This window comes from Halichoerus grypus, chromosome 13 (assembly GCF_964656455.1).
Source record: "Halichoerus grypus chromosome 13, mHalGry1.hap1.1, whole genome shotgun sequence".
Taxonomy (NCBI): Eukaryota; Metazoa; Chordata; class Mammalia; order Carnivora; family Phocidae; genus Halichoerus; species Halichoerus grypus.
The window spans coordinates 90,480,139-90,495,829 of record NC_135724.1 but is presented as its reverse complement, the minus strand read 5'-3'; the positions used below and the strand labels follow the sequence as shown (position 1 = coordinate 90,495,829).

Below are 15,691 nucleotides of genomic sequence, written 5' to 3'. Positions count from 1 at the left end.
TTCCTTCCTTCCTTCCTTCCTTCCTTCTTTCTTTCTTTCTTTCTTTCTTTCTTTCTTTCTTTCTTTCTTTCTTTCTTTCCTTCTTTCTTTCTTTCTTCTTCTTTCTTTCTTCTTTCTTAGTAGGGTCCATGCCCAATGTGGGGCTTGAACTCCCGACCCCAAGATCAAGAGTCGCACGGCCCCTGCCTCAGCCTTTGAAGTCTTGTCCTGGTCAGGAGCCGATGTCCTGTGTCCAGGAGGCAGCAAGCTATGGGAATAAATAGAAGCTTCCATCCTCTTGTGAGCTGGCAGAAATGGAGCAGAGTTCTTAGCCCACGGCTGCTGGCCGAGTTCTCCTGACACGCTTCCACCTTTGTCCTGGAAAGGGATTTTGTGTTGGAGGCTTAGCCCTTGTCAGAGAGGCACTCTCTCAAGTATTGAGAGCCAGGGGCAAAGGTAAGGTTCGGTTGCCAGCTCTTAGAGAAGGAAGGTGGCTGGAGGCTCACAAGGTATTGGATGATTCTGCAGAAAGCTGGGATTTCTTGGGGCCAGGCTGAGTGTCCAGGGAGATGACTGGGGGCTCTGGAGACCTCCATTAATAGTCACAGTATTGTAGGGGCATTTTTGCCCATTGACGAAAAACAGCGCCTAAGACGTCATTTGCATCAGTACCAGAAATTGGCATCTTCGGATGCCTGGGTGGCTCAGTTGGTTAAGCATATGCCTTCAGCTCAGGTCATGATCCCAGGGTCTTGGGATTGAGTCCCACATTGGGCTCCTTGCTCAGCAGGGAGCCTGCTTCTCCCTCTGCCTGCCGCTCCCCCTGCTTGTGCTCTCTCTCTGACTAATAAATAATAAAATATTAAAAAAAAAAAAAAGAAATTGGCATCTTCATTAAAATCTATCCAGGGACACTTCTGCCTCAGGGCCTTTGCACTGGCTCTTCCCTCTGCCTGGGAAGCTCTTCCCTAGAAATCTGCGTGGCTCCTTTCTGCTCTTCCTTTAAGTCTTCAATCAGATGTCACCTTCTCACAGAGGCCCTCCCAACCACCCCCTTTAAATCGCATGCCCCGTCCCCACTGGTGGCACTTACCCTGCTCTCTTATTTCCCCTGCTAAAAGCACGGATCATTTTTTTCCCCCCTCATGGCCCCCTCCCTGGTCTGGATCATTCTTTAATACAGTGCTGTTCAAAAGAAATACAATGGGAACCACATCTGCAATGAAAAAGTTTTTAGTAGCTGCATTTCCCCCCCAAAGACTTATTTATTTGAGAGAGAGAGTGCAAGCAGGAGGCGGAGCAGAGAGAGAGGGAGAGAGAATCTCAAGCTGACTCCCTGCTGAGGGGGGAGCCCCACGCGGGGCTTGATCCCAGGACCCCAAGATCATGAACTGAGCTGAAATCAAGAGCTGGCCACTCATCTGACTGAGCCACCCAGGCGCCCCTGCACTTATAAAAAAAAAAAAAAGATTTTATTTTTAAATAATCTCTACACCCAATGTGGGGCCTGAACTCACAACCCCAAGATCGAGAGTGGCATGCTCTACCGACTGAGCCAGCCAGGCACCTTTGCATTTTTAAAAAGTAAAAAGAAACAGGTGAAATTCATTTTTTTAAAGATTTTGTTTATTCATTTGATACAGAGAGAGAGAGCACAAGCAGGGGGAGCGGCAGGCAGAGGGAGGGGGAGAAGCAGGCACCCCACTGAGCAGGGAGCCGGATGTGGGTCTTGATCCCAGGGCCCCGGGATCCTGACCTGAGCCGAAGGCAGACGCTTCACCGACTGAGCCCCCCAGGCAGCCCTGAAATTAATTTTAATAGTGTATTTTATTTAACCCAACATATCTGAATGTTGTCATTTCAACATGTAATCAATATAAAGATACTGAGATCTTTTGTTCTTTCTTTCATACCAAGTCTTTGAAACCTGGCGTGTGGACGACTCAGCCCCTCTCACTTGGGATGCGCCATGTGTGGCCGGCGGATACTTGCGAGACATCGCAGCTCTGACATGTCATAAAATCTACCAATGCTTAGGTTTATCACTTATTGATCTTGCGTGTCTGCTGGAGGGGCAGCTCCGCGAGGCCAGGGAGCTCTGTCAGGTCCACCGGTGGGTCCCTGTCATCTCGCGGGGCGCCCGGCCCATAGCAGGTGCTCGGTCAGCACTGGACGAATGAAACACACACTCAGATGGGAGCTTCGGCTCTGCCCTTGCCCGAGCAGCAAACAAGGTGGCAGACGTGGCCATCACGACTGTCTCCTCTTCCTCTGGCTCTTTTCCTTTTCTTCCTGTCCTTTCCCTCACCTCTGTCTTCCCTCTCCTCTACTACTCCTCTCCCTTTCTCCACTTCCCCTTTTCCTCCGCAAGGAGCATCCTTATTCATGGCCGGGCTCTGGAGGCAAGTGACTTTGGTTCAGTCCCTGCTGTCCCACTCACCTTCTGTGACTCTTGTTAATCAAGTCATTTCTTTACGTGCAGGGATCTGGCTCGGCGTCCCTGAGGATAACACTGAAGCTTCCTGGGCTGGGGTGGGGCCCACAGCATGTGGCTACCTGCACAGAGCAATGATTCCATCCAACGTTGGCACCTTGCTAAATGTGTCATCAGCATTAACTCGTTTAATCCCCATGACTACCCCCCCCACCCCCAGAGGTGGGCACAGTTGAGATCATCCCTGTTGCATAGGGAAGGAGGCCAGAGCACGGAGAGTATAAACGACTTGCCAGAGGCCACCCCCCTAATGCAGCCTGGTTGCAAAGGCAGATTTTTAATCACTGGGCTCCAGTAGCTATGGTTCCTCAGTACCTATCAATGAAGGACCTACTGTGTGTGTGTGCCAGGCACTGTTCTAGAAGCTGGGGACACAGTGATGGGCAAAACAGACAGATTCCTGCCCTTCTGGAGCTTTTCCATTCTAGACGGAGAGCATTATGTAGTATGCTGGGGGTGGTAAGTGCCACACAGAGAAAGTGAAGCAGGGAAGGGAGATAGGGAGTATTGTGGGGTGTGGTTTGTCATTTAAAAAGAGTGGATAGGAAGGAAGTTCCCGCTGAGATGACGTTAGGGCAAGAATGTGAAGGGAGGGAGGGTGAGCTCCATGGGGGTTTGAGAGAAGAGTAAAGGGACTGGTAAGTGCAAAGGCCCTGAGGTGGGAGCAAGGCGGTGGGTTTGAGGAACACCCAGGAGGTAAAGCAGGTGGAACAGGGGGAGAGGGGAACAGGAGGTCAGACGGACGATGGTGACCTTGTGGGTTGTGGTGAGGACTTTGGCTTTTAGTCTGAGTGAGGTGGGGGCCGGAGGAACGTTCTGATTTTTTCAATGACAGCTTTATTGACAAGTAGTTCATAGAGCATACAGTGGACTCATTTAATGGGTACAAGTCACTGGATTTTAGGGTATTCACAGGGTTGTGTAACCACAACCAGGACATTTTCATCATCCCAAAGAGAAGCCTTGTACACCTTAGCTCCTGATTCTCCCCTTCGCTCCCCTGCCCCACCCCAAGCCAGGCAACCTCTAATCTGCTTTCGGTCTCATGGATTTGCCTCTTCTGGACATTTCCTATAAATGGAATCATACACTATGTGATCTTTTCTTTTTTAAAATTTTATTTAATTTTAGAGAGGGGGAAGGGGCAGAGGGAGAGAATCTATAAGCAGACTCCCTGCTGAGCACGGAGCCTGGCGCAGGGCTCGATCCCACGACCCCAAGATCGTGTCCTGAGCCGAAATCGCCAGTCGGACGCTCAACCAAGTGAGCCACCCACCCAGGTGTCCTTACGTGGTCTTTTCTAAGTGGCTTCTTTCACTCAGGGTAATGTTTTCAAAGTTCATCCACACTGTGGTATGTATCAGTACTTTTTTCCTTCTCATGCCAAATAATGTTCCATTGTGTGATAGTCCGTAGTTTATTCGTCAGCTGAGGGACATTTGGGCTGTCTCCACCTTTCAGCTACTGTGCACAGGGCTGTAGTGACCCGTGGTGCACGAGTTTTTGTGTGGACACAGTTTTCATTTCTCTCGGATGTGCCCCGGGCTCAGACGGCTGGGTCTCACGCTAAGTCTGTGCTTGGCCTTTTGAGGAATGTTTTCCACAGCGGCCGCCCCATTTTACAACCCCACCGGCAGTGTCTGAGGGTTCCGGTGTCCCCATGTCTTTGTCCACACTCACCATCTGTCTTTTGATCAGGGGAGACGTCTGAGCTGAGAAGGAACGTCATCTGACTTGGTTCGCACAGGATCCCTCTGGTACCCACGTTGAAAATATCTTACTCTGACTCATCTTTCTTTTCCTTCTGCATTTTTGTCGGCTCTCCCTATCCCGGCAAGGCCTCTCTCTGAAGCATGACGAAGCCTTTTCTCCTGCTTCTTAGGCCGCCCCCCCCACATCCTTGCCTCCCTCCCCCCATCGGAAGTGACTCCCCTCAGTGAGATCAGAGCTGGTCACGTGTCTCAGACAGCCTTTCATCTCTGCCTATGTCTCTTGTCAGATGACAGCCCCAGCCTGATGCGAGGGCCCTCTTGCCATGTCCTTGAGGCTCTCTTGGGTAAGCACCACGCACATTTGGACCTTGAAGAGTTCGTAATAAATAAAAGTTACATTGGGTGAGAGGGTCAAGGCAAATGAGCCTCTTTGAGGGAGGATGGGTGTCAAGGAAGGGGGGGCGGGCATCGGGCCAGGGCAGACCCCAGGTTTTAGTTCATTGGTTAGTGCCCAAGAACTGCAAAGTCAATGGGAATAAGACAATCCCATAGCTGATGGCTGTTGAAGACCTTGAGGAATTCAATGAACTATGTTAATTCCTCCATGAGTGACTTGATTGATTAATGCCTCAGGGAGCTAATTGACAACTTCAAGTCTTTAGTGCATATGGAACAGGTGTGAGGCATTGTCCCAGGTGTCGGGGATACATCTGTTAGCAAAACCAGACCCGCTTCTTGCTCGGGAGCTGGGGGAGACAAAAGTAAAGAAACCAATAAGACAATTTCAGATAAGATGGGGTGATTCAGTACAGTGACTGGTGGGTTGGTGTTCCCATTTTGGATACTGAACAGTGAAGGCCTCTCCGAGGAGTGGACTTAGAGCTGGAGTCTGGAGCAGAAGTGAGTCCTGGAAGGATCTGGGGGAAGAGTGTTCTAAGCACAAGGTACAGCAAATGCAAAGGCCCTGTGACAGGAGAAAGCTGGGGCTGTTCAAGGAACAGAAAGAAAGCCCAGGAGGCTGGGAGTACAGTGAGCAAGGGGAGAGGCTGGGAGATGGGGCAGAAAGGTGGGTAAGAGCCAGGTCGAGCAGGCCTGGGGACAACGCAGGACTCAGCTGTGCTCCCACGTCGTGGGAACCGACCTGAGTAAGCCCTACCACACCTTCCCAATGCAGTTAATCCTCATGACAGCTCTTGGAGAGAGGCTCTTACTGTCCCCACCTGACAAGTGAGAAAACCGAGGCCAAGAGCGGGCCAAGCGGCTTGTCCTGGGACTCTGCCACGGGAAACCCGGAGCACGGTTTCCCCGGACTTGTTCCCCTCTGATGCCACAGCCCTGCCCCGGCACCCCAATCTAGGTCAGGGGTTGGGGCTCTCCTGCATGCACCCCTGGCAAGGTCAGGTCTCCTGAGCAGAATAGTGCCAGGCAAGGCTCTCTCACCAGTATGTAGTGGGTGCTCAATCAATACGGATTCAGGGCAGGCCCTGCTGCTTTCTTCCAGGGTTGAATGAGAGTTTCCGAAGGCCTCTTTCTGAGCCATCAGGGACCGGCCTGCCTTAGCCAGGTGTTGAGAACATCGCGTCCCACCCCATGTAAACCCCTACCAGTCCCTTGTCCTCTCAGTAGTCTGGTCTAGAGAATGAGGGGCTCGGCCTACATCGGGGCTGCAGAACTCAAGGTCAGGTGCGGGCTGGGGGGGCTATAGGGGAACACATGCCCACCTGTTTTATCTTCTCGGAGCACTTGTTACCTGCAATTATCCATCGCTCATGTGCTCACTTGCTCATCATCTGTCTCGCTCTTCATTAGGAAGCAGACACTGAGGTCTGTTCACTTCACCTTCCTGTGCCTGCTTCCTTATCCGTAAAATGGAGCCATTCTGCGCAAGGGCCCAGCAACTAAAAGGCTCTGCACCTGTTCGTTCTAAAGTGCTTATTGTGAGCAAGCATTACCCGCCAGGCAGTGTTCTAGCTGCCCGGGGACAGGGCAGGGGCCCAGACAGACGAAGCGTCTGCCCGCAGCATTCTAGTTGGGGGGTGGGGGGGTTGGTCAGAATGCAAAGGACAAATGCCTGTGTAACCTACCAGTGGTGCTCAGCGATAAGGGTGAGGGGTGGACGGGGAGAGCTGGCCCTATTTTGTTTTACACAAGGTGGCGGGGGAAGGCCCTTCTGATAAGGCGGCAGAGCAGTCATGAAGGAAGGAGCCAGGAAGATATCTGGGGGAACAGAATGCCAAGGGGGAGGGGGGCGTATCAGGCACTGAGGCGGGAGTCTGCAAGGCCGGTTCCAGGGAGAGCCAGGCTAGAAGAGAATGTGTGTGTGGTTGGGGACTTGGGGGATGGCAATGAGGTCCCCGAGGTGGGGATGGAGGCTCTGGTGTTTCTGATGAGTTGGGAAACTCCTACTAAGCGTGACCATGACGCTGGTCATGACAGAGGAAGTGGGAGAGGAGGAGGGGCGGGGAGGAGGAGGGGGAGCAGGAGGGTCGGGGGGCTGCGGGAGGAGGGGGAGACGGAAGAGGAGAGGGAGCAGGTGATGGGAGGAGGAGCAGGGAAAGGGAGAAGCAGGGAGGAGGGGGGAAGAGGAGGCAGAGGGGGAGCCCCACCGACCCCACCGCACTCGGCACGCGAAGATCCCCGCGCGGCCTCCCGCGGAAACGGAAGCGAGGGCGTGGGGCGCGAGACTACCCCCGCGGGGCGTGTCCTCCGGACCGTCCGATCCGCGCCCCGCCCCGGCCCCGCCCCAACCCCGCCCCCGGCCGGCGCAGCCCCCGCCCCCCGCCCCCGCCCGTAGGCTCCCGCCCGAATCCTGGTGCCCAGGGCGTCCCGGGGGCGGTCCGGCCGCGCCGGCGATGGCGCATAAAACCGCCGGCCACCTGCCCGGCCGCTCCTCCGTGCGCCGCGGTCCGGGCCCCGCCGTGCCGCTGCGGCCCGCGTCCCCAGAGTCGCCGCCTGTGTCGCCTGTGTCCCGGTCCCCGTCCCCCCCAGGCGCGGAGCCGCGGGAGCGCCGGGCGGGAGCCAGGGCGCGCAGACATGGGCAGCCGCTCCAGAGCGCGCCGGGCGGCCGCCGTGCTGGGCTTCACTGGGCTGCTGTGCGCCGTGCTGGGAGCCGTCATGATCGTGGTGGTGCCCACGCTCATCAAGCAGCAGGTCCTCAAGGTGGGTGCGGGGCGCCGGCCGGGGCTGGAGGGCGCAGGGCGCCGAGGAGGGCGCGCAGCCGGCGGGCGGGCCAGCCGGAGCCGGGATCGGCGCCCTGGGTCGGGGCCCCGGAGCCCCGGGAGCGCAGAGCGCATCGCGAGGGGCAGCTGGCCGCCGCCGCAGTACCCTCCCCGACCCAGGCCGAGGTTGGGGGCGAGGGGGGCATCTAAGGGCTGTCCTGGAGGGGCAGGCCCCGGGTGGGGGAGGCCTGGATGAGAGACCTCACCGTCAGGAGTGTGGCGCCTCTTGACTACAGCAGCCTGAGGCCGTATCTACTAAAATTAGGGCTGCACTTTGCCTGTTTCCTGTGAGCCCAGGACGACAGGAACCTTCCATTCATGTGCTTCTGTGAGACTCACATGGGTGCCCGGGCCTCCGTAGTAGGGTGCTCAGCAGAGCACTCTGCTGTCGAGAATCTCCCCGTAGAAGGCCCTTCTCCGAGGCCCGGGGCTCCGTCCTCCCCCCAACACTGCCTTCCTGATGCAGATTGGAAATGATAAGCCGCTTTCTCCTTAGATTCACACAGAGGCAGGCACGAGCCCAAGGCTGCCCGAGCAGAGGGCTTTCCTCTGATCTAACCTTACGCATGGTTGCCCTTTCAACCGTGGAGACAAATTAGCTGGCCTCAGACCATCAGACTCTGCCCTGGGTGTCTGGACAGCCTGTTTAAATGAGCTGGAGTTAAGGAAGGTGGGGGACACTGCAGAGGGTCACACCCTTTCAGAGCTTCGAAGCCAGAGACGGCACCAGCAGTGTGGGGAGGGGAAACTGAGGCTTGCCTTGCCCAGACACTAAGCAAGCACTGATAAAGATGGGGATAATGTCACTTGCCCGTTGACTTCTCTTTTCCCCTTAGCCTGCTTCTTTAGGTGGGTTTCTTAAGAATGGGACTTGTCCACGTTTCATGTCTGTGCCCCCGGCCCGGTGCAGGATGCCTGGGAATGAATGAAATCACCGGAGGAATGAAGGCTACAATCTGCTTACACCTCTCGCTGCCCCTTCTTGGGACCTGGCTGTCTTTAAACATGGTGCAACGGCTGGCTTTTCTCAAGGTCTCTGGGAGTTATATTGGCCACACTGTGTCTTTTTGTTTGTTTTCAAATCTTGTCCCATTAAGTCCTGTAGTCTGATTCCAAGGAGGTTCTGGCTGATGGTGACCCTGAGCCCTGAGTTCCTCTTGGTGGGTTTTTTTTTTGGCCTCTGGGGATGGCAGGAAAAACTTGTGTGGGGTCACCTCAGAGCCTTCGAACTGCTTTCTTCTCTCCCACGGTGGCCAAGGGGTTACACTTTTCAGAAGAGCTGTCACAGCTCTATCTCAGTGAGAGCCTACGGTGTTGTGGTTTCTGTGAGGTGTACCTCCTGCAGATGCCGTCATCCAGGTGCTATAAACATGGGGAGCCGTCGTGACCCTGTGCAAAGAGCCTCTGGCTTTGGAGGTGTGAGGGTGGGTGGGGTTTATAGTTGAAGAATCTCAGCCCCATCATTCTTGGACCAATTTCAGGGTGGTTTCTTTTTTTTTTTTTTTTTAAGATTTTATTTATTTATTTGAGAGAGAGAGAGCGAGAGAGAGAGAGAGCACGAGCGGGGCTAAGGAAGGAGGAGAAGCAGACTCTCTCGCTGAGCAGGGAGCCCGATGCGGGGCTTGATCCCAGGACCAACGGATCATGACCTGAGCCAAAGGCAGACGCTTAACTGGCTGAGCCACCCAGGTGCCCCCAGGTGATTTCTTTCTGGGGATGTTGGTCAGTTCCGTGCATATCGGTTCATGCGTGGGCACCTCCTAATTCCCCACTTTAACTCTGGGCTTCCAGAGCGGAGAGTGCTGTCATCCTCAGTTGTCCTGGAGCTAGAATTTCCAGGCTTAAAGTTGAGCAAGAGCCACCCAGCATCCTCTGTGAATCTCCCAAAGATGATTGGTTTGGGTCCTAGTGGCGTGAAGGCAGGAAGGCAAGCCCAGCCCACGACAGCCACTTCTTGGGCAGCCCAGCCTGAGCCCTGGCCAAGTCCCTTTCCGTGGAAGAAGAATGTCTGTGTTCAGGGGACCAAGTGGGTGGGACGCAAAGAGAGGGAGGGACTGCCTGCCGGTGTTTTCTTTGGTGGCACGTGTCCATGTGCAACTTGAATGGGAAGCCTTGTGCTTTGCTTTCTATTTTTTTATGCTTTTTGGTTAACTAAAGAGTCTGCCTATAAAAGACATGAATTCTTGCTTGCAAAAAAAAAAAAAAAATTCAAACGGAGGGAAAAAAGTTCCCTCCGTTTTATTCCCTTCCTCAGATAATACCACCATTGTTGGCATGTATTTATCTTTCTAGACCTTTATCGGTGCATACGTCATGAGCACGTATTTATACACATTACTGCATATTTTTTGCATATACTGAACTATACTGCGTATAAATATTCTGCAGTTTGCTTTTCAATTCACAGATAGCTCTTGAAAAGGTTTCCATGTCACAACAAATAAATAGATTTTTTTTTTTTTTCCCACTGCTGCCTGGTATTCCTTTAAATGGCTATCCCCTTAATTATTTCCCGGTTTCTCTACTGACTGGTAATTTTCTGTCTCAAGCAAGCGAACTGTGAGTGTCCTGGTACATACATACCTCTCCGCGTACATGTTATGAATACTCGCGCAGGGTAGATTTCCAGAATAGAAATCTCTAGACCACAAAGCATGTTTAGTTTGAATTTTGACAGTTACCGCCAAATTGCCTTTCTGAAAAGCTCTGGCATTTATACCTCTCCAAGAGTATGAAAGTCCCACTTCCCCCACTTGTCTGCCATCGTTGGAGATTATGCTTTATTATGAGCATTTTGTTGTTGTTGTTGTTAATCTGATGGGTCTGATTTACATTTCTCAGGCTGCTGAGGGGGGTTCAGTAGGGATGTGATGCATTTCGAAACACGTGTCAGCTTCCGGAGTCCAGGGCTGCAGAGCTGGCTCTGCCCTTTGCTAGGTGGGGACCTCACGCCACTCACTTCACCTCTGAGGCAGGGTTTCTTCAGCCCTGAGACGGGTCAGATGTAGTTTGCCTACCAGCAAGATTATAAAATACAAAGGCGATTGATTACATGTGTGTGCAAATACTTTGGACATGCCTCGTTTCTTGTGTGACTCTGACCACAGCCTTGAGAAATAGGTTGAGGTGGTGCTTTTGTTCCCTCTTACAAGTAAGGAAACTGAGGCATAGCAAAGGTCCACAGCTTGCTGGGGGGTTTACACAGCTTGAGGCAGTGGTGGGTCAAGCCACAATCCTGAGTCGGGGTCTACGCGGCAGTAGGGGCATAGGAAATAAAGTGGGAGCCCTTCATCCAATGGATTTCTAGGCAAAAGTTAGAAAGAAGGGACTCAATGTGTATGTTTTAACACAGATAGTTGGCAAAATATAGAAGTCATTGGAAAAAAGCTCAGGTCACAAAACAATAACCTGTATTTTCAATGGGCGACTATTAGTGCACATAAAATCAGAAAAGTTGGGGGGAGGCTACATGTTGGACTGACAGAGTGCTCACTCTCGGGGAAAGGGCGAGGATCGGGCTGTGGCCGAGGGAAACATACTTTATCTGTAATGCTGCTTCTTTTTTTGGTATTTATTGATTTATTTATTTGTGAGAGAGACAGAGCACAAGCAGGGGGAGCAGCTGAGGGAGAGGGAGAAGCAGGCTCCCCGCTGAGCAGGGAGGCTGGCGCAGGACTCGATCGTTCTATCCCAGGACCCCAGGACCCGGGGATCATGACCTGAGCCGAAGGCAGACGCTTCACCGACTGAGCCACCCAGGCGCCCCTACTTTTTTTTTTAAGCAAAGAGAATATTCATGTGTTATGTGTTTAATTAAACATTAGTAACGAATCCATAGCTCTCCCCAGAGAATCGCCAGTTGCATTAGACGCACCAGCCGTGGGAGGTGCGCAGTGGAGGAACCCTGGACTGAGGTTGCTGGGAGAGGCCCAGGGAAGGAAGTGAGACTCATTCCCTCTACTTTCCCTCAGTAGGAAGGAGTGGACAAGAGGCCGCAGCCGGGATGCACTAAGGAGTGCAATCGTGAATTACCATGGGCCAGGCAGTGTCAGAGCATCTTTGTGACTGCCATCTTGTTCAGTCCTGGGAGAATTCTGTGACACTTCTCATTACCGTCATCAACTGTTAGGGAGACAGAGGCTTTGGAGAGTAATTTGCCCCAGGTAACCTTCCTGGTGTGTGTGTGTGTGTGTGTGTGTATGTGTGTGTGAGAAAATATCCTGGAAGAGAACGCCAGGAGAATGGGGACTCTTGTATCTACTGTCTAGAACCAGCCTGGCATGCATGGCCCTCTATGTTTGAATGGATAAGGAATGCTCAGTCCAGGTCCCTGGTGGTACATTTCCAAGTTACCAGGTGTCTCTGGTCCAACAGGGAAGGCCCAGCGGTAGGAGGGGCCCCTTGCTGTAGCTGGGCCCCAGGGAAGGGGCTCGTCTGCTGGCCACCATGGGTTGATGGGCCTCTAAGCCTCCTCCACATCCAGGAGGGGAGCTGAGTCCCTTCTGCTGTCTTGTAGTTGGTTTTCTGGTTGGAATCAGCCTCAGTTGCTTTTTTTTTTTTCTTTATTTGACACAGAGAGAGAGACAGCGAGAGAGGGAACACAAGCGGGGGGAGTAGGAGAGGGAGAAGCAGGCTTCCCACCGAGCAGGGAGCCCGATGCGGGGCTCGATCCCAGGACCCCGAGATCATGACCCGAGCCGAAGGCAGACGCCCAACCAACTGAGCCACCTAGGTGCCCCAGCCTCAGTTGCTTTATCCACTAATTTTTTCAGCTGCTGAAGTGTTCCCTAACTTGTGTTTCCATCTCAATAAATGACACCTCGATTTGCTCCCCCAAGTATAGAGGTGAAGATCTTGGGTCATCCTTGGTATGGTCTATCAGCAAATTCTATCGGCTTTATCTTCAAAGCATATCCGGATTTCAACCCCTTCTCAACATCATGACAGCCTTCTCCATCTACTGCTTGGACTGGTGCAGTAGTCTCACTCTGGTCTCCATAGACAGCCAGAGGGATCCTGATAAAACACTCATCAGATCATGTGCCCCCTCAGCTGACAACCCTTCGAGGTTCCCTATGTTACTGTTGAGTGAATATCAAGGTCCTTTCAGTGGCCTGAAGGCCCCCACAATCTGGCCCTCCTTCCCTCTCTTACCTCACCGTCTCTTGGCCTCCCTGCTTACCTGCCACACTATCTCCTGATGTCCTTGAGCCTGCCTAGCCTGGTCCTACCACAGAGTCTCTGGCTTGCATTCCCCTCTGTCTGGAAGGCTCACCCCCAGATATCTGTGTAGCTTGCCCGTCATGTCCCTAAAAGTAGTCTCCGTCAGGTTATATGTTTATTTGTGCGGCCTCTTTCTCCCTCCTGAGCCTGGACATCTGCTGGGGCAGGGCTGCATTGTCCCTCTCACTACAGTGTCCCCAAGGGCCAGAACGGAGCTTGCATTTGTGGTCGGATGTTAGAACAGACAGGTGGTCAGGGTTTTGAGGTCGGGCTGTTTCCTTATCCTCTCTCCCCCAACAAGACTCGGACTCAGACTCTATTTTGCTCCCTCTCCTCCCCCCAACCCCTCCCTTCGAGAGCCACCCAGAGAGCCTCAGGAATGTCCTGCCCTACCCCTGGGTGGCTTTGTGCCGGGGGCAAATCTCCTCGGCCCATCAGTTAAAAGGTGGGGGTTGATGACAGATAAACGTTAATGAGCACTTCTTATTGGCCAGACACCATTCTAAGTGTTTTACACGTATTAAGTCATATCATTTAGCATCCAAATAGCTCCCGTTGCCTCCCTTTTACCCAGGGAACCAAAGCGCAGTGCCTTGAAGTCACTTGCCCCAGGTCACACGGCTGCCATGGCAGGACCAGGATTTCCATCCAGAGAGCCTGCCGCCCTGCCCTCCCTGCTCTCTGTGTTTCTGAGTGGCTCGGGTTAATATTTGGCAGCAGGGCAGGCCCCCCTCCTGTGTTCTCTGTTTGGGTTGACCTCCCCTTCTGCTTTCCCTGCGTGACCAGCGGGGGCAGTGGGCTCCACAGGCCTTTCTCCTCATAATCACCTCCCCCAGACTGCTGGTCCGGAGCGCCTCCTGGATACGTCCCTTCCAGGGCCGTCTGGCCGACCCGGGGGGTGTTCTAGAATCATAGATGCCGCGGGAAGTGGGGAAGGGCGGCCTCTCTCCAGCCTGTCGTCTCAGCAGCCTCCGGGGTGGGCCCTTGCCTCTCCCGCGGGGTCAGCTTGGCCAGCCCCGCTCCCGAAGCTCTGGGGAGCCCCGGGGTCACAGCGTGACCTCTCCTGAGCCCCGGACAGCGGGGGGGGGGGGTATCTCCCGCAGGCCTCCTGCATCTGGCCGCGCGGGGCCGGGCTGTGGAAGTGATCAGCGCCGGCGGGTGGCGGGTGGCGGGCGCCGGGCGCTCGGTCCTCGGGGGGTTTGGGGTCGCAGGTGCGCGCCCGCCTGTGTTGTTTTGCTTCCTCTTTCCCGCAGGAGAGCCTCCTAGTCCCCCCTGTGCCCGGGAGGCCGCTTCATCTCACTCCGTGGTGACAGCTGGAAACCACGGGCTATTTTTAGTGTCCCTGAGTCGCGTTTACTTTTGTTTTCCTCTCTGGTTTCACGAGGGTGCGTGTGTGCACACGCGAATGTTGATGCGTGCACGCGTGCGGTGATTGTGCACACGCCACTGGCGACACGTGAACTCATGTCGGCACGTGCACACGCGTGTCGATGTGTGTTAACGGGGCACGGGGCCCCTGTGTTGGCATACACGTGGGCATGTGCCGGCACGTGTGCGCGTGGGCGGATCTGCACCCGCACGTGGCATGGTACACGTGGTCCTCGTGTGTTGGCACGCACGTGTCTGCGTGTGCGCTCACACGCGCAAGTGCTGATGTGTGCACACGTGTGGGCACACACGGTGTGCGTGGTCACATCTGGGCACGCGTGTGCACCCATGCTAGCGCGTGCCCGTGCGTGTCGGGTGCGTGTGTATGCGACGTGCCCTGTCACCATCTGGCCTTTGCTGGCCTGGCACCAGGGGTGTATTCCGTGTGCCCAGCCCTTCCCATTCCATGAAGCATCCCCGGTCCCTTCCTGGGATGACTAATACTTGCCGCGCCGCCACTCAGTCATCCAACATGATTAGCTAGAACTCGGTTAAGCTCGATTACCTGGAATCACCTTGTGCCGGCCTTCCTCTAGCAGCAGATGACACAGAAGTAAGTCCCACGCTGGTGTCAAACACTCGGTGAAGCTTCCCGTGGGCACAGCCTGGCTGCAGCGGGGACCCGGCACAGGCCCGTGTGCTTCTTCATCATCTGCGGGCCGTGCTGGTCGCTGGCGCCCAGAAGGGTGATCCCGTGTCCTTGGTCGGCAGCAGAGAGGTTCCTGGCTCATCAGCCACCCCACACCCCCCAGGGCTGGTTTCCGCCACGAGGTGATGCAGACAGACTCCTGGTGCGCGAGCTGAGAGCCAGAGGACTCGGTGGAGGAGCGTTGGGCCCCTGCCCTTCTCCACGAAGAAAGATCTAGTAACTTTGGCCCCATAAACACATTTACTGTGCAGAGAATTCGATTGTGCGCCTCGGCCAAAAATAAAAAAACAAAACAAAAGGAGACGTTCTTTTATGTACCTCATTTCCCTCCCCCTTGTCAAACGTGACCTTGGCCTCCACTGGCCCTGGGAGTGACTGGCAGGAGCAGAAATGCAAAGAGACACAAAACAACACAAACAGTCCACTCTTGGCTCTGGAGCTTTATAGTGCTCAGCAGCTGCGATCGCAGGGCGTCCGGGGTGATTCTGATCCTGATTTGAAGCTGCTTGGTCTGCCCAGAACTTCCCAGAACCCAGAGGTCCAGGACCCCGGTGGCCCGAGGCCCTGGCTGCGGGTTTCTTGCCTCCTTCTCCCTCCCCCCACCGCACCGTGTCTTCCTGTTCACCGACAGCCTCGTGCTGGGGACGGGGAAGGAACAGGAGTGGCCGACCCTTGTTTGCTTCCTGGCATTTTGGGTGAAGTTCCTTCCACCTTTTCTGGAAGCTCCTAGAAGGACTCTTGAGACACTTTAAATGTCTGTTCTCTTGGTTTTCCTCCTACCTCCCTGGCTGCCTGCTCTTTGTCTCCTGTCTTGGTGCCTCCTTATCTCCCTGACCCCTTGCCTGTTGGCGAGTCCCGGGGCTCAGGCCTCGGACATCCTTTCTGGGTCACGCATTCCCTGGGTGAGCTCAGCCAGCGTCTAGCAGTAAGCGGCATCTTTGTCCCGGCTACTCCCAAATTGATGTCCCAGGCCCAGACCTTTCTCCTG

The 15,691-nt window shown here is 54.4% G+C and overlaps 1 protein-coding gene and 1 long non-coding RNA gene across 6 annotated transcripts in view; one reads left to right on the top strand and one right to left on the bottom strand.

Moving 5' to 3' along the window:
* Positions 1 to 1,613: 1,613 nt before the first annotated feature.
* On the bottom strand, positions 1,614 to 4,367 carry LOC118528472 (uncharacterized). The gene is made up of 3 exons (XR_004913678.2): positions 4,154 to 4,367; positions 2,420 to 2,535; positions 1,614 to 2,147 (listed from the first exon to the last, which is right to left on the bottom strand). It is a non-coding gene; the product is annotated as an uncharacterized LOC118528472 (long non-coding RNA).
* Positions 4,368 to 6,998: 2,631 nt separating this feature from the next.
* Positions 6,999 to 15,691, top strand: part of SCARB1 (scavenger receptor class B member 1) — a 72,585-nt gene continuing 63,892 nt past the window's right edge. For 2 of the 5 annotated variants that reach the window (XM_078061114.1, XM_078061113.1), the window contains exons 1-2: positions 7,000 to 7,344; positions 8,314 to 8,435. In XM_078061114.1, coding sequence (XP_077917240.1) covers positions 7,038 to 7,344; positions 8,314 to 8,435 — 429 coding nt within the window. In that variant the 5' untranslated portion in view covers positions 7,000 to 7,037. Of the gene's footprint in view, positions 7,345 to 8,313; positions 8,436 to 15,691 lie in introns of all 5 variants that reach the window. The other 3 variants (XM_078061115.1, XM_036080880.2, XM_036080874.2) reach the window with 3 other exon arrangements.